Source organism: Mya arenaria, chromosome 14, assembly GCF_026914265.1.
Source record: "Mya arenaria isolate MELC-2E11 chromosome 14, ASM2691426v1".
Taxonomy (NCBI): domain Eukaryota; kingdom Metazoa; phylum Mollusca; class Bivalvia; order Myida; family Myidae; genus Mya; species Mya arenaria.
Window position 1 is genome coordinate 15,873,656 of NC_069135.1, and position 16,665 is coordinate 15,890,320.

The window sequence follows — 16,665 nt, forward strand, 5'->3', positions numbered from 1 at the left end:
TTTGGAACCATAAGACTACCCATTGACGTTCCAACTGTTTTGCCAAAGTTTGTGTTTGTAAATGTGAACGAGGTTAATTTCCGCAATTATGTGGAAAATTAGTGTACAACCAAGATGACCTAAAGAATGAATCTGTTTTCAATTGATAAATCAGTTGTATACGTTTCCGAGCGTGACAGTAATCATAACATAACATAACATATATAAAGATTTAAAATAAAGTCTAAGAACTTAGACAAATTTTCGGAGCCGCATTTTTTTTAGAAAGACATGATTGTTCGACATGTGAATCCAAGTAGAAGGCTGTCATATTGTCGTCGAATAACTTACTAGCGAGTCTTCAATAAGTGGAGCCCAAATAGTTGAAGGGAAAATGCCGAATTGTTTTGTAATACCGGAATCGGCAGTACTTTGTTTTAATTGTAGTTTCTTGTTGAGTTTTCGTCGACTTTTTATTACACGTTTTGTTGCTCTGTGAGTAATAACCAATGACAATGGAGCTTATTTCCAATGACGAAATTAATTGATAAGATGTATTAGTAACATTAATCAGATGTAGTCGGAGAATTAGAAATTGAATTTTAAGGCTACCACGTGACTTGAAGTGTAATGATATAGCATGCAGACGTTGATAACTTAGCTTTATCAAGCAGATTGTTAACCAGTGTGTCCAAGATGTAAAGATAACGAATGATCTACTAGCCGGGGTAAACATGACTATATTTTGGAGATTACAATTTTGCGATAATGGATAACAAGAAAGAAGAACTTTAGTATTTCTTTGACTGTTTTGTTAGTATGTGAGAGAGAATCTTTTGGATTTATTTATTTTTATTTAGCCTGTGGAGTGTTACTTACTAGGTCACCTTTCAGAATACGTGGCAACGATTGCAGAGGGGAAGTTACCCCTGCGCGGAGTTTGCCACATTGACTGTTAAAACTGTTGACTGCTACCACAACACCGTTCATCATGGAAAAGACCAGCGAACAAGAAAAAGACGATGAAGTTGAAGTTGTCGAGTTAAAGGAACCAGCCGACGAAGCAAACGTGAACGAGGGGGAAACAAAAAAGAAGAAGAAAAAGAAGCGAAAGAAAAATAAAGGTGAAATTAACATGAACTTTTTTACATAAATTTCGGACAATTTATTCGGATATGAATATGGATTGTCAAATTGTGTACATTCTAATGCAGAACAATATGCATATTTCCCAGCGGTTATGCTGAAGAGACAGCAGAGCAGAATAGTGTGATACAAAGAACAGTCAGAGTGGAATTCAGGGTTCTGAAATTATTGAAATTGTACTTAAGAGAAGTATTTTATGTTTGAAATATATACTAAAGGTTTACAGTCATATTTTACCAAGTGTAGTGCAACAGTCAATTGTAACCATAGCCCTCCCTGGTCCGGGGAATAGCGGGGACTTTGACATTCGGTCCAGCAAAGCCCGGGTAAAATCTCCGCCCTGTGGGGACGAACCGCTGGTAAAATCCCCGCTAAAAGCCCCTGCACCCCAGTGACCCTAGGTAAGGCCCATTCCCCGCTATATTTGGTGCAAAGACAAAACCACCGCATTCACCTGGCACTGCCGGGCTACCTGAAAGGTAAAAACACGGCCCATTTCCCCACGGCTATCTCCGGTATACCCCCGGACTTGGAGGGGCTGTGGTTACAATTGACTGGTGCATTAAGACATTTTGCACAAAACAAGCATTAAATGCATCAAAACACAGAATTTACTTTTCCCATTAAACAAAACTTTACTGACACAGACAACAATTATGTAACAACTCGCCAATCTCCGACAAGCTTTGAGATAGTCCTCCTAAATACAATTGTTACAACTCGACCATCTCCCAGGTGTTCCGATTGTTAAAAACTGTGAATCACAGCCTTGCAGGTGCCCTTCATGTATATATTGCTATGCTTTGACAGAATGAAGTAAAAAAAACACATCAAAATCATAATATTTATTTTTTGTGTACGAAAAGTATATAAAATACAATTATCTGGTAATATTTCTTGCTTTTATGATATTTTATAGACTCAATATGCTTAAACCTGGAATCCCAATCGGAATTACTACCCACTTTTGGTACAAAACAATTTGTATGTGAAGGATTTGCCATATCAAAAATCATAAAAAAATATGTACAATTATTTGGACTAGGTGCGCTTGCAGTTGAACCAGGGACTGCTTGCCCCAAAAGCAGACATTATTCCAAAGAGATTTAGCCTAGTGTTGGTTGAATTTCTTTATTTATTCATATACTAAGAAAGCTTACTTCATTTACTGATCATGTTAGATCTGATTGACTGTTAGTTTTATTCTAGTACTTTTAACTGTAGGTGGTGACACAGAGAATCCAGATGCAGTGGAAGATGGAGGAGTGAGTGCCGTGACAGACAAGTTACAGGAACAACAATTAGATGGTGCAGCTGAGGGAGTTAATGCTGGTTAGAATAATTACTCAAAAGTTCTTCAGTCAATGTGTATAGACATTTATCACGATGGCTGACAGTTTAAAGTAAAGAAAATTGTATCTAACCTGGCTTTTGAAAATCTAAATCTAAAACCTTTTTTAATACTTGCAATGATTTTGACATTGCATATAGTACAGAAGAGTATTTATGTTTATCTTAATATAACTGTTATGTATATTATCTTGTACTTATTTGATATAATTTCATATTTCTGAACTTTACGTCCAGAACTTCAGTTACTAAATTTCTTTTTAAAAATGGAAATAATGAAGTTAGAAATGTATTTTGTAACGCTAAGAATTTAAAGCAGTTGGTTGTTTGAAAATGGTTTGGCATGCTATTTTTAAAAATACCTCAAGATGACCTAATGTTTAGCTTTTTAAAACCTATAAAATTATAATTATAATGTTTGAACTGTTTTTAGAAGCAGATGGTGAGGATGGTGAGAAGAAGAAAAAAAAGAAGAAAAAAAAGAAAGGGGGTACCATCATTTTGGCTCTTATATATTTTTAATTTTAACATAATTTTATGAAAAACTATGAATTCGAAATTCTGGTTAAGGTTTTGCATGTAAGCACACATAAATGATAGCTCTTGTTGTTATATATATTTAGGACTGAAATCTACTGATATACATGTTCTTTGATTTTTACAATTAGGGAAAAACAAACACTGCAAAGTCTAGAAACAGTCAGTTAAAGATAACATTATAATTAATTATTTAATAGTAAACATTAAGCTACATTACACGCTGTTTTTTTAATAGCCATTAACCTTTTCAGGTGGACTTAAGCAGCAGACTGACCCTCCCTCCATCGCTGTGGCTGAATTGTTCCCAGACGGTAACTTTCCAGAGGGAGAGGTGCTCGACCATCCTATTGCAGCTAATGAGTAGGTCAATTGTAGCATAAGTCAGTAAGGCTGTACCAACTGATTCTTTGTTGAAAGTCTGGTTCCAATATTAAAACCTACCTACATGGCAGGCAAGAAACAAAATGCCTTGAAAAAATCTTAATCTTATTCGTCTCATAAAAAGTAATTCATTTAGTTTAAGACTGTGTCTCATTGACGAAATAAAAGCATGAATATAGCATACAGAATACTTCATTATATGAACTATGACTGAACTAGCATGAACATTATCATTTATAGATTAATTCTAAATTTAATGTATACAGTCAGACAGCCAAGAATAGGTTCAATAGTGATGAGAAGAAGGCCTTGGATCGTTCCAACATCGGCCTCTATAATGAAATACGCAGAGCTGCAGAAGCACACAGACAGGTATTTAATTGGCCGGTATTTTAATACACAGGAATGCTATTGTTTCTATGCTTAGATACAACAAAAGCAAACTTGTTGATTATTTAAGGAATGAATTGCAGGGTTGATATCATTATTGAGGTATGAACCCAATTGGGCTGACCAAAGTGTGTGGAGGAATACACCAATAGTTCATCATTTCATTCAAACACTGTTAAAAAAATACTTCATTTCATTTAAGAAAACTTTTCACTAATCCTTTCTTACCCATTCTGTAAATAGAACAACCTGACTAACCGGAAACATTTTTTTCAAATGACGTCACAATAGCGCGGGAAATGATCAACCACTTAAAATCACTTTTAAACGTTAAATAGAAACACTTATGGCAGCAATACTTTTAAAATATAATAAATTAACACTTTCTAAAATGTTGAGTTATATTTTACGGGACCTGCTTACACAATACAAACAATATCAAGATCAATAGTTTTCATGTATATTGTTATGTGATGAATTGAGATCCGAACATATCCGAAGATGTTGCGTTCATCGACTGATAAACGCAATTGCCGAAAGGCTGTTCGTTTAAGGAATGGTGTAAATATTTATTCATACTTCTAAAGTAGTATGATTCAATGATCCTGATGAAATACCATGCTTGTCTTCATGCCCTTCTTTTCACTTTGTTATTTATTGGTGTGGAATTTTAATTTGTCTTATTGTGATGCCTGCACAGTGTCAAGTTGTCAGGGCTTGTGATACATTGTGTATTACTTTTATGTTCACTCTCTATTACCAATTTATTTTATTCTTTTCCAATGTTTACAAAGCTTGGTAGCAATGCATTTTGGCATAATACCTTGACTGAGTTTGATCACCAGTCGAGACACTGTTAGTAATGGCCCTTGAATTGTCATACTTTTACCAATTGATAAGTGCACTTGATAGGTGGCTCATGTGATTCACAAAATTTTAGTGCTTAAATTGCATCAGCTTAATATAGTCATTCGGGGTTCGAAATTAACTGTTTTTTAAATTTTTGCTCAAATTTTCAACTCGCAAAATCAGACACTCACTCACAGTTTTTAAGGCAAACCTTTATGTTTGCTAGGAAAAAGTATATATTTAATTGAAACAATGGCTTAAGGTATACTGTGAAATCATTAATGTTCGTGGGCATGAAATTTCGTGGTTTGCCGAAAAAAAACAATTTCGTGGGTACTTGAATTCGTGGATTTTCATTTTTGAAAAAAAAAATCGAACATGCGATCGTCCTAGATCGTCTGCATAATATCCACGCGCTGGCCCGTGATTTCCGTCTTCTACGTCACTCGGTTTATGACACTCGCTAATGTGGTACGACATGCCAATTAGTGCATATACCCATGTCAGTTATCGATTTAATTGGGAATAAAGGTAATAAAAGAAGATGTACCCTGATCATAAATACAGATAGGGGATGCCAATTAAGAATTTTGCAAACTGTGAAAACACCGAAAAGGTGCGTATATTGTCACGTTCGGTGCTTAGTAACCTTCAATGTACTTGTAATCGATTAATTATTTCATTAAATAAAAAATTCGAGTACAGACACTCATCACGCACATCTTGTAAACTTGGATATTTTCATTAACAGCACATGTTCAAACACGTGCTTATAACTGTCATTTGCTGCATAAAACACATTTAATTGATTTGGTTCATTATTTGTTAAAGGCAGTTATAATATATTAACAGAATAATGATCGTAAGTTATACAGTGAGACAGGTTTTAACACTGTATACTGCGACCTCTGTAAATAATATACTAGTGTATGTACGTAACAAGGCAATTGAAAAAGTGAATGAAGGATTTATATTTCGTGGGATCTTGAATTCGTGGATCACCCAACCCACGAAAACCACGAACATTAATGCCCCACGAACATTAATGATTTCACAGTAGTTTAATTGTTTTAATGAATGATCATGTAATTGTACAATAAACGATATCATCATATATGTAACACTGACAGTACGAACTGCGGAAGTCTGATCAGGCCAGTATTGGTCTGTGCAAAACGTTCCTTTCGTCATCTGTGTTGAGGGTCAATTTAATGTTCCACTCCCTCTTCCACATAGTAACAGTTTTAACGGACAAATTATTTCATTTTGGCTTCTTTTTTGGAACTGATTGATCATTGCCATCAGCCGTCGGCGATTTTAAAATCAACACGCGTAAAAAAACTTATCTTTTAGCATGTCATCATTATACAGACTGTGTCTCAATACGATTATCGCTAAATACCGCCACCAAAAATGGAAACGAAAGACCAGTCTACAAAAATACATTGTAGCGGGTACCTGCCACATAGTAACGAGTACCTGTCTGTGCGCATTATGTTAATCTACGTCATCAATTTCTGCGTGATTATGGGAAAACGAAAGTAGGCATTTCTAAAATTAGTTTTATATCTATTGTGCATGAATTGATCATCGATTATGATCATATCTATTTCGAGGATTGCATATTTTCTGCAAATTTTGAACTCGCAAATTTTTGCGAGTGTCTTCAAATTCAACTCGCATTTTTCAATTTTGGCTCGCATTTTGCGAGTTTGTGAGTGCTAAATTCGAACCCTGAGTCATTTCATCTAAATAGAGTTATTTGAAAGTGTTTGAAAGAAATGGAAATGTAAAGAATTATTAGCTTGACTATTCGAAGAATAAGGAGGCGTCGGCTTTCAGTTAAAGTTTTAGGGCAAGTTGGGATTTTCACCTAAAAGTCCAATACCCTTCATTCAATTCGCTTAATACTTCACACAGTTGTTCAGGGTCATCACATATTGAGGTCAGATAACTTGATATTATCCTTTATACACACTCCCTGATTGACTATGGAACTTAGGTTAAAGTTTTAGGGCAGGTTGGGATATTTATTAATAACTTCTATACCCTTCATTTAATTGACTTAATACTTCACACAGTTGTACGGGACCATCACACAATAAGGTATCATAAATCTATATTATCCTTTATACAAGTTATGGCCCCTGATTGACTTACGAGCTTAGGTTAGAGTTTAAGGGCAGGTTGGGATATTTATTAATAACTTCTAATGCCCTTCATTTAATTGACTTAATTCTTCACACAGTTGTTCAAGACCATCACATGATGAGGTTACATAACTCCATATTATCTATAATCCAAGTTATAGCCGCTGATTGACTTAGGATAAAGTTTTAGGGCAGGTTGAAGTTGTAGGAAAAGTTTGGATTTTAATAAAAGAAACTTCTATACCCTTCATTTAATTGACTCAATACTTCGCTCAGTCAATGACGACCATCTTACAATAAAATTACATAGCTCCATTTAACCTTAAATACAAATTATGGCCCTTCATTGACTTTTTTTTTTATTTTCCATTTTTTAGCTTGACTGCTCGACTATACGAAGAATAAGGAGAGCTATACTACTCACCCAAGCATCGGCGTCAGCATCACACCTTGGTTAAGGTTTTGCATGTAAGTCATAATCTCAGTAAATACATCATGTATTGCATTGAAACTTTAGATATGCATTCCCAACTATCTAACCTACTAAATTAATGAAGTTAGATAACACTTATTTAAATTTAATGCAAATAATGGCCCTTTATTATTTGACTTATAAATTCTGGTTAAGGTTTTGCATGTAAGCACACATAGGTTAATATCTCAGCAACTACTTGATGTATTGCATTAAGACTTTATACAATGGTTCTCAACCATCCAACCTACTTAATTAACCAAGTTAGATAACTCTTGTTTGCATTTACTGCAAATAATTGCCCTTTATTATTCGACTTAGAAATTCAGGTTAAGGTTTTGCATGTAAGCACACATAGGTTAATATCTCAGTAACTACTTGATGAATTGCATTAAGACTTTATACAATGGTACTCAACTATCCAACCTACTTAATTAACCAAGTTAGATAACTCTTGTTTGCATTTACTGCAAATAATTGCCCTTTATTATTTGACTTAGAAATTCAGGTTAAGGTTTTGCATGTAAGCACACATAGGTTAATATCTCAGTAACTACTTGATGAATTGCATTAAGACTTTATACAATGGTACTCAACCATCCAACTTACTTAATTAACCAATTTAGAAAACTCTAGTTTGCATTTAATGCAAACAATTGCTCTTTATTATTCAACATAGAAATTCTGGTTAAGGTTTTGCATGTAACCACACTTTAGTCAATATCTCGGCAAATACATCATGTATTGCATTGAAACTTAAGATATGCATTCCCAACTATCTAACCTACTAAATTAATGAAGTTAGATAACACTTATTTAAATTTAATGCAAATAATGGGCCTTTATTATTTGACTTATAAATTTTGGTTAAGGTTTTGCATGTAAGCACACATAGGTTAATATCTCAGCAACTACTTGATGTATTGCATTAAGACTTTATACAATGGTACTCAACTATCCAACCTACTTAATTAACCAAGTTAGATAACTCTTGTTTGCATTTACTGCAAATAATTGACCTTTATTATTCGACTTAGTAATTCTGGTTAAGGTTTTGCATGTAAGCACACATAGGTTTATAACTCAGCAACTACTTGATGTATTGCATTGAGACTTTGTACAATGGTACTCAGTCATCCAATCTACTTAATTAACCAAGTAAGATAACTCTAGTTTGCATTTGAAGCAAAATAAATGCACCTTATTATTCGACTTAAAAATTCTGGTTAAGGTTTTGCATGTAACCACATTTTCGTCAATATCTCAGTAAATACATCATGTATTGCATTGAAACTTAAGATATGCATTCCCAACTATCTAACCTACTAAATTAATGAAGTAAGATAGCACTTATTTGAATTTAATGCAAATAATGGACCTTTATTATTTGACTTAGAAATTCTGGTTAAGGTTCAGCAACTACTTGATGTATTGCAATAAGACTTTATACAATGATACTCAACCATCCAACTTACTTAATTAACCAAGTTAGATAACTCTAGTTTGCAAATAATGGCCCTTTATTTCTGGTTTAAATTTTGCATGTAACATCATTTATGTTAATATCTTAGCAAATACATCATGAATTGCATTGAAATCTAATCTTATTTTACAGTAATCCATGTTTTGCCAAAACTTTTCAATCCTTACACTGAAAAGCAGCAGACTAGTCGAGTCCACTGTCTTTGTGACAGCTCTTGTTTCTTTTGACAGGCATTTTTATATTTTTAACCAGGTTTTCACAAAGGAAAACAATTTATAAGAATGATTTGCATCATTGTTTGGGCGGGCTGGTTGTAGGGCAGCCTCAAAGTCACCTAATGTACTGAATTCTTTTGGCTAGGTTTGACATAATTATAGTGACCAAACTTGGTACATTGTATATAGGAAATGTTTATGGAGACCTTTCATGGGATTGCATTTGAGGCCTCTAGGATCAAGATCAAGGTCAAAGTTACTATAGATAGTAATGTTGGGAATCGGTTGCAATTTTACTATCGATGATCGGTTCCACTCAAGTAACCGATTATCGATAGTACAATCGGTTTTTAAAATACTAGATAGTACCTGAGTTGTGTAGTTTTATTCATGTACAGTATTAAACTCTTAGTCATTATATGCATATACCTTATGTCTATGATTGAATTTATTAAGTGTTGTTGTATAAAAAATAGTTCATTTTCTTGCTCATTGAGGCTTTCATCAGCCATTTTGTTAAAGATAACATCTGAACACTTACTAATTTTTTTTTTTTTCGATAATCGATTATAACTAAATACTATCGATTGTCGCCGATTTCAGGTGCAACCAATCCATTTTCGATTATAATCGATCATCGGAACATCACTAAGAAATAGATAAATGGTTGGCATTGAATAATTTAAGTAAGGGTCGACATATTGCGAACAAACTTGGTATATATAAAGAGTTAATAGAGACCTTTCATGAGATTGTGTTTTGGGCCCCCGAGAGTTATGGTCACTGTTTACTTTTTAAATTGATTTTTTTATTGCTTTTGACAGGCACATACAATATTATAGTATTCACTTTTAAGTCAAAGCTGCGTAGTCTAGCACACTGACTTAGGACAGCTCTTGTTAATATGTATGGTTATGTAATTTAAATGAAGTCTTTGCATAGCTTTCATTTAATCGTTATTGTTTTTTAACAGACAAGACGGTATATGAGAGATTACATAAAGCCAGGTATGACAATGATCGAAATCTGTGAGACCCTTGAAGGCATTTCCCGCAAGACAATTGGTGAGAAAGGACTGGAGGCGGGGCTAGCATTCCCAACGGGTTGCTCCCTGAACCACTGTGCTGCCCACTACACACCCAATGCTGGCGACCCCACCGTACTGCAATATGATGATGTGTGCAAAATCGACTTTGGAACTCATGTAAATGGTTGGTATATTTTTTGTGATATGGCATGATTAACATGATATGCCTTTCATTGGAATTTAAAATTTATATTCATATCATAAATACATGTATACATTTCCAAAACTGGCAAGTCCAGCCTTTGTCCAATCATCACCAAGTTAAGGAAGAATGTCTTTAAGCATAATATCTTGGACAAATTTGATAACCAGCCATATTACTCTACTCACTCAAGAGTTATTGCCCTTTAATTGTAGAAATTATCTCAAATTGGTCTTATCAGAACAATATTTTAAGAAACCTTTGTCCGATCATCACCAAATTTGGTCAGAATGTGTATGGGTATAATATCTCGGAAACTGATGATAACAAGCCATATTGCTTCAGTCACTCAAGAGTAATCGCCTTTTAGTTATAGAACCCTTTGTCCAATCATCAGAATGGTCAGAATGTGTGTAGGCAATACTTCACAGACAAGTTTGAATAGTATCTTGGACAAGGATATTGCTTGAGTCACTGAAGAGTAATCACCGTTTAATTATGGAAATTACCTAATTAAAGTTAGTCTTGTCTGATCATTTACCTTTTTTTCCAAACATCACCAAATTTAGTCAGAATGTGTATGGGCAGAATATTCATTGGATCATTTTTAATAAACATCCAATTCACCTCTGTCACTTAAAGAGTTATGATTATGACCCTTGAATTGGCAAAAACTAAATTTACAGTATCTGCTCTCTAAATTTGGTTTAACGACATCAAACGTACAACCACTTATCACCAAACTTGGTGTACCATAGTTAGTTACTTAGGATGAGAGTATTTTGTGACAGTTTGCCCTTTTACTGTATGTGAAGAGCTTTTTATCTTATTATCCTAATAACTCATAAAACTCGATTCATTTCCAGAAGACCCCCCCCCCCTCCCCCACCAAAAATTATTGACACTCCTGACAAGCAACACATCCAATTCATAGGATTCCACTTTCATTAATTAAATAATATTTGATTTTTATTTAGGTTAAATTATATTTAACTAAAAAAAATGTTTGATTTCTCTTGCAGGTCACATCGTAGATTGTGCATTCACTCTCACGTTCAATCCTAAGTATGACAAACTACTAGAGGCGGTCAAAGCTGCAACCAACACAGGAATCAGGGTACCTTCATGCTGCTGACAGTTACTGTACAACTTGTCTATATAAAAGCCCGTTACAATCAAATTTCTCTAGCATTTCTTTGGTAGTTGCGCCGTCTAGTTTATATAAAACAGCTTCTTTTAGCTTGCTTTTACCATGGCGTTCGATGGATATTGTTCCTTTTTGGAATGTGTCGTCGTCTTCTGAATATGCATTCGTTATAGAATGTGCTGAACCTTCTGCAGGAATCCAATTGATGTTGAAACCTATACACAGTTTTGTAAGTCCTGTTAATCTGATACGTTTCTCCATCTGGATGTATCCATGAAGATGATGATTATCATCATTTGATTTTGTGTCTTTTCCAAAAATCATGTAAGAACATTTAAAGTCTTAAGCATAAAAGTTTGGTGCATGGTTTACTATAACTGGCAATTATAAATGCTTAAAGCAAGGTAAAACTAATATCTGTGGACTTATTAATTTGGAAAAAATAAGATGGAACATTGAAATTTCATCAACTTTGGATGTTTTCTCATGCACTCTGGAACTATAGGTTTTGGTATATAAAGATTAATAAAATTGATTGCTTATCAAAATTTGAAAATGGTTTCAATTTATAAGCAAGTAAAAGGTTAAAATTATCATGATATTTAATTCTTTCAAAAAATAAATATTTCAATTATGGTGTTGAAAAAGAAAATTGAAACAAAATTATTGAAACAGACATGAAATTATTGCTAAAAGTGAGTTGCATTATGCATTCAATACATGGGGTACAAGTGTATGGAACTAATTGATACACATTTTTGTGAGAAGGTCTATCGGTGATATGATCCATACGGATTAAAACATGGCATTGGCTGTCCAGTTAGCACATTGGTTAGCGCACTCGCTTCTTACCGTGTCAACTTGGGTTCAATTCCCGGCCTCAGCGCATGTGAGTTTTGTTTGTTGTCACCAAGCTGGACAAGTGGATTCCTCTGGGAACTCTGGTTTTTCCAACAGCTTCAGACCACACTCTTGCGTAAAATCAGGCTGACGAGAATGATTAATATAATGTTGAAATAACTTGTTGCACAATTGATGTAAAAAATATAAGTTTAAACTAAAACTTGGCATAATCAAGAAAAAAATCTGTCACATTCGCAGGAAGCTGGCATAGATGCTAGGCTGGGTGAGATTGGCACAGCCATCCAAGAGACAATGGAATCTTATGAAGTTGAGCTGGATGGGAAGACTTACCAGGTGAAGTCCATACGCAACCTCAATGGCCACTCACTTGGGCCATATGAGATTCATGCCGGCAAGACTGTCCCCATTGTGAAGGGTGGTGAGCAAACAAAGATGGAGGTATGTGTTAGACCTTATCTTTATATAGAAGTATTTGGGATGAAAAGTTTTGACGTACTGGGATAGCCCTTATACTGTCTTCGTCGCCCTGCAAAAACTTTATTCTTGGCCATAACTTATACCATTTGTTGTCAGGGACAATGGCCACATAGCGAGGCCTTCTGCTCTTACTTTTATCTTTGTGAAGTTTACCCATATTTGAGTGAATAAAACAGATGAGTGTTGGAAAATGCTTGCTGTGCTTGAAAATATGGGTACCAGAAATCTAAAGACCATAACCAATGCCCATACCAAGTTTGAAGACTGTTGTACGCCAAATAGTTCAAAAGTTACTGATCGGAAACATAAGTGAGACACATGAATCTAATCAAGGCAATACCTGTGTGTCAGCCATGTTTGACAGGCAACATAAAAACATTGGAGTGATTGTAATAATGTAATCTTAACTTGGTGTTTTATGGCAGAATGTTACATGAAAGTTAGTTATAATTTTAAATTTTAAGTCAATATGATTCTAAGCAATACCGGTATATGTTAACAAATAAAACCTAGGTACAGAATAATTTTAATTAATCTTTAATTAAAAAAGATCATTTTTCATTCATCTTATATTTGTGAACCAATCTACATGATGCTAATTTCAGGAGGGCGAGTTCTACGCTATAGAGACATTTGGTAGCACGGGTAGGGGGGTGGTTCATGATGACATGGAGACATCTCACTACATGAAGAACTTTGATGTTGGTCATGTACCTCTCAGGTAGGTCTTCTGTAGATGAATGTTTTCTTAATGTCTGGGTGTTTTACCTTTAGTGTCTTCCATATTGGTTGAAAACATGATTGTATGGCTCATATCATGCACTATTAGCCAAATCATTACAGCATGAGAGCATGCCATAAGGTTTGCAGTTTGAACATAACCTTTGTCAAAAACATTAATTGTTACTTCCACCTTATTTGCCAGTTTGCATTATATTAAAATATTTAGCAATTTGACCAATCAGAGACTGTATAGTATATCCATGTCAGACGTACTGCTAAGATTTTTAACATAAAAAAAGGCTTTCTTTCTAGCCTTGTGGAATATGGCTTGGGCCCTTCCACATTGGAATTCTGCCAGCAAAAGGAATATTAAATGAAACCAAATTATTCTTTCTATCTTATATCAGCTTTGTTTACATGAACTAGTATGTCAAACAATAGAAAATTTTAACTATATCTTGGCTATTTTTGTCCAATTTAGTAAAAAAAAAACCTGCATCTAAAAATTTTTTTAAGCAATAATGTTTTAATATGCAAACGAGTCAAAAGATTACCGGTGGATAACTTCTCACAGTTATACAATTAACTGTAGATCAACAGGATGACCAGGACTCAAAAATAACAGGGTCCCCGAAATCAGAAAAATGTCAGAGAAAAATGATTTTATTTCAAGGTCAGGGAAAAGTCAGGAGTTTTTAAATTTGTCAGGGAAATTTGGGAAATGAGCTAAAGTCAGAGAATCTGGCAAAAGTCAGGGAAATTTGGGATTTGGGAAAAGTCAGGGAATTTTATTATCTATGATTCGTTGGAACCCTGAATTAAGAAATATAGCTAGGTTTTAAAACAGAGAACTAGCCCCAATATAATTAGAAAGACGGCCCTTGAAAATGAAAACATCAGACAGATATATCAAAAATACTGATTTAATATGATATGTTTACATTAAGTTGTACAACTAGAAACTCAATAGACTGTCTTAACTTGTATTTACCATTTATAACTGGAATTAAATTTTTCAACCACAGACTACAAAGAGCGAAGCAGCTTCTTAATGTCATCAACCAGAACTTCGGTACTCTAGCCTTTTGTCGTCGCTGGTTGGACAGAATCGGGGAAAGCAAGTACCTTATGGGGCTGAAAAACCTGTGTGACGTTGGAATTATCGACCCATACCCACCCCTATGTGATATCAAGGGATGCTACACAGCGCAGTACGAGCACACGATTTTGCTCAGGCCCACGTGTAAAGAGGTTTTGAGTCGTGGGGATGATTATTAAGGTGTCTGAAGACATTTGTTATAAGAAGTGATGCGTAGGAGGCTGTTTGATATTAGCATATTGGAGGCAAAGTAAATCTGCAATCTTTGATGTATATTTGGATATTGTGAACAGATATAAATGTACAATGTATACTGGACTGGTGTCACATCCTGTACTTGTTACAAAATGTGCAACGATGATAATTAAAGACTTCAATGAGTTTTCCTTTCATGAGTATGTTTTGAGCCTATCTATCCTGTTTTGGAACTCTTTATTTTATAATTTAGAATTGTTTCTCCTTGTTGTTTTGAAATGTTAAGATTATAATTTTATACTCATTTACAACTGAACCTGTGTAACAAAATCAGTGAAATAAATAATTCATACCTCATTTATTTTTGTCGTCTTAAATAAAGTAATGGGATGTTCACCTTGTTTCTCTAAACATCCGTCATATATACAGGTATAGTATAACCTTTCATGTTAATGTATGTTTTGTTCAGCAAAAACCTTCCAGCAAAGAATGGGGACTAAAGCATATGTAAAGTAACAGGCAATTATTATTTTGCATATATATACTAACTGATAATCCATGATGAGACGATGAATTCAGCACTTGATTAGCTTGACTTCGAAGAATAAGGCAGCTTTGCTATTCCCCCCAGCGTTGGCATCTGGTTCAAGTTTTAAGACAAATTGGCATTTTGACTTAATACGAAACAGTTGTTCAGGACCATCATGCAATGAGGTTGTATAACTCAATATTATCCTTAATACTATAATTGAATTTATGGCCCCAGATTGACTTAAAAAGATTAGGTTAAAGTTTTAAGGCACATTGTGACAGTTAAAGGTTTAGGGCAAGTTGGGATTTTTATAACTTACTTCTATACCCTTCAATCAATTGACTAAATACTTCACACAATCATTGATAACCATTTTTCAATTAGGTAACATAACTCCATATTAATCCTTCATACAAATTACGGCCCTTGATTGACTTTTTTTACCTTTTGACCGGGACAGTTTTATATTTTAAGACTTTTATCGTTGTTCGGGGCTAGCTTGTGAGAGGGCCTGTCAATCTCGCCATTGTCACAAATTGATTTATTCTTTTAATAACATTGGAACATCTCAAGTGTTGCCTTCACACTTGCTGGAATTTTGAATATGATTGGTCCATCTGTTTACATTTTTACAGAGATATCAGTCAATTTCAAGTCATTAATGCTTGAGTGTTAGATTTAAATCTTGGGGGTTAATTGTAAGTATGCCAACTGCACATTGTACTAAAGTCAAATAGTTCTTAGTAAACATTGTTCACAGTGGTTAAAGATCATTTAGATCATTTTGCAAAGACTTGAACTCAGCATTGTTTTAGGGCGTTCAATGGCCCCATTTTACATCAGTGATAGAGCTGGAGGTCTTGACTCATCTGTGATATAATTATGCCCATAAACCTATGTACATGAACAGCAAGTGTAGTGATTACAGGCAAAAGCAAGCTAATGATTGATAGAGGACAAGGTCTGTTTTGAACCTAGTCTGATAGTTTGAAGTAAAGGATCTTATTCAATAATCTTATATCTGTTGAAATTAAACTTATGTTAACAAGTTGATATTTTATAAGTTTCTTTTGTGTTAATTTTTATCTCAATCAAGGTAAATTCACGCAATTATGTACTAAAATAAAATAAATATGGCACGAAGAAAATTTCAGTTGATAAGCAAAATAAACTACCGTAAGATCTTTATTGAAATGGGGACCAAGGCAATTTCTATAGTATTAAATTTGGCTTGTTATCAAACTTCACAGTCTTGGATTGAATGCCCACAACAAGTTTGATACTCATAGGCTCAAGGTGTGTAAAACAACAGGAAATAGTCAAAGATACAATGCCAGTAGACATTGTGAGCGATGTGGTTAAGATATTTACAGAGCTATATAATACTTATAATGTCTAATAGAAATTGCATAGTGCTGAATAAACTTCTGGACCCAATTTCTCG

At 34.3% G+C, this 16,665-nt stretch overlaps 1 protein-coding gene across 1 annotated transcript; it reads left to right on the plus strand.

Annotated features, from left to right (window-relative positions):
* Positions 1–924: 924 nt before the first annotated feature.
* Positions 925–15,046, plus strand: LOC128217695 (methionine aminopeptidase 2-like). The gene is made up of 10 exons (XM_052925016.1): positions 925–1,103; positions 2,350–2,457; positions 2,909–2,965; positions 3,267–3,375; positions 3,663–3,768; positions 9,929–10,166; positions 11,207–11,301; positions 12,433–12,633; positions 13,278–13,393; positions 14,421–15,046. Exons 1-10 carry the CDS (start codon positions 971–973, stop codon positions 14,671–14,673), a joined length of 1,416 nt encoding a protein of 471 aa, XP_052780976.1. The 5' UTR covers positions 925–970; the 3' UTR covers positions 14,674–15,046.
* The last annotated feature ends 1,619 nt before the right edge of the window (positions 15,047–16,665 follow it).

Bases quoted from the DNA above. Each gene is read 5' to 3' on its own strand.
- LOC128217695 (XM_052925016.1), top strand. From the start codon at position 971: ATGGAAAAGACCAGCGAACAAGAAAAAGACGATGAAGTTGAAGTTGTC. The intron at 1,104-2,349 runs GTGAAATTAACA...TTTTAACTGTAG, and splicing joins GAAGCGAAAGAAAAATAAAG to GTGGTGACACAGAGAATCCA. The intron at 13,394-14,420 runs GTAGGTCTTCTG...TTTCAACCACAG, and splicing joins GTTGGTCATGTACCTCTCAG to ACTACAAAGAGCGAAGCAGC.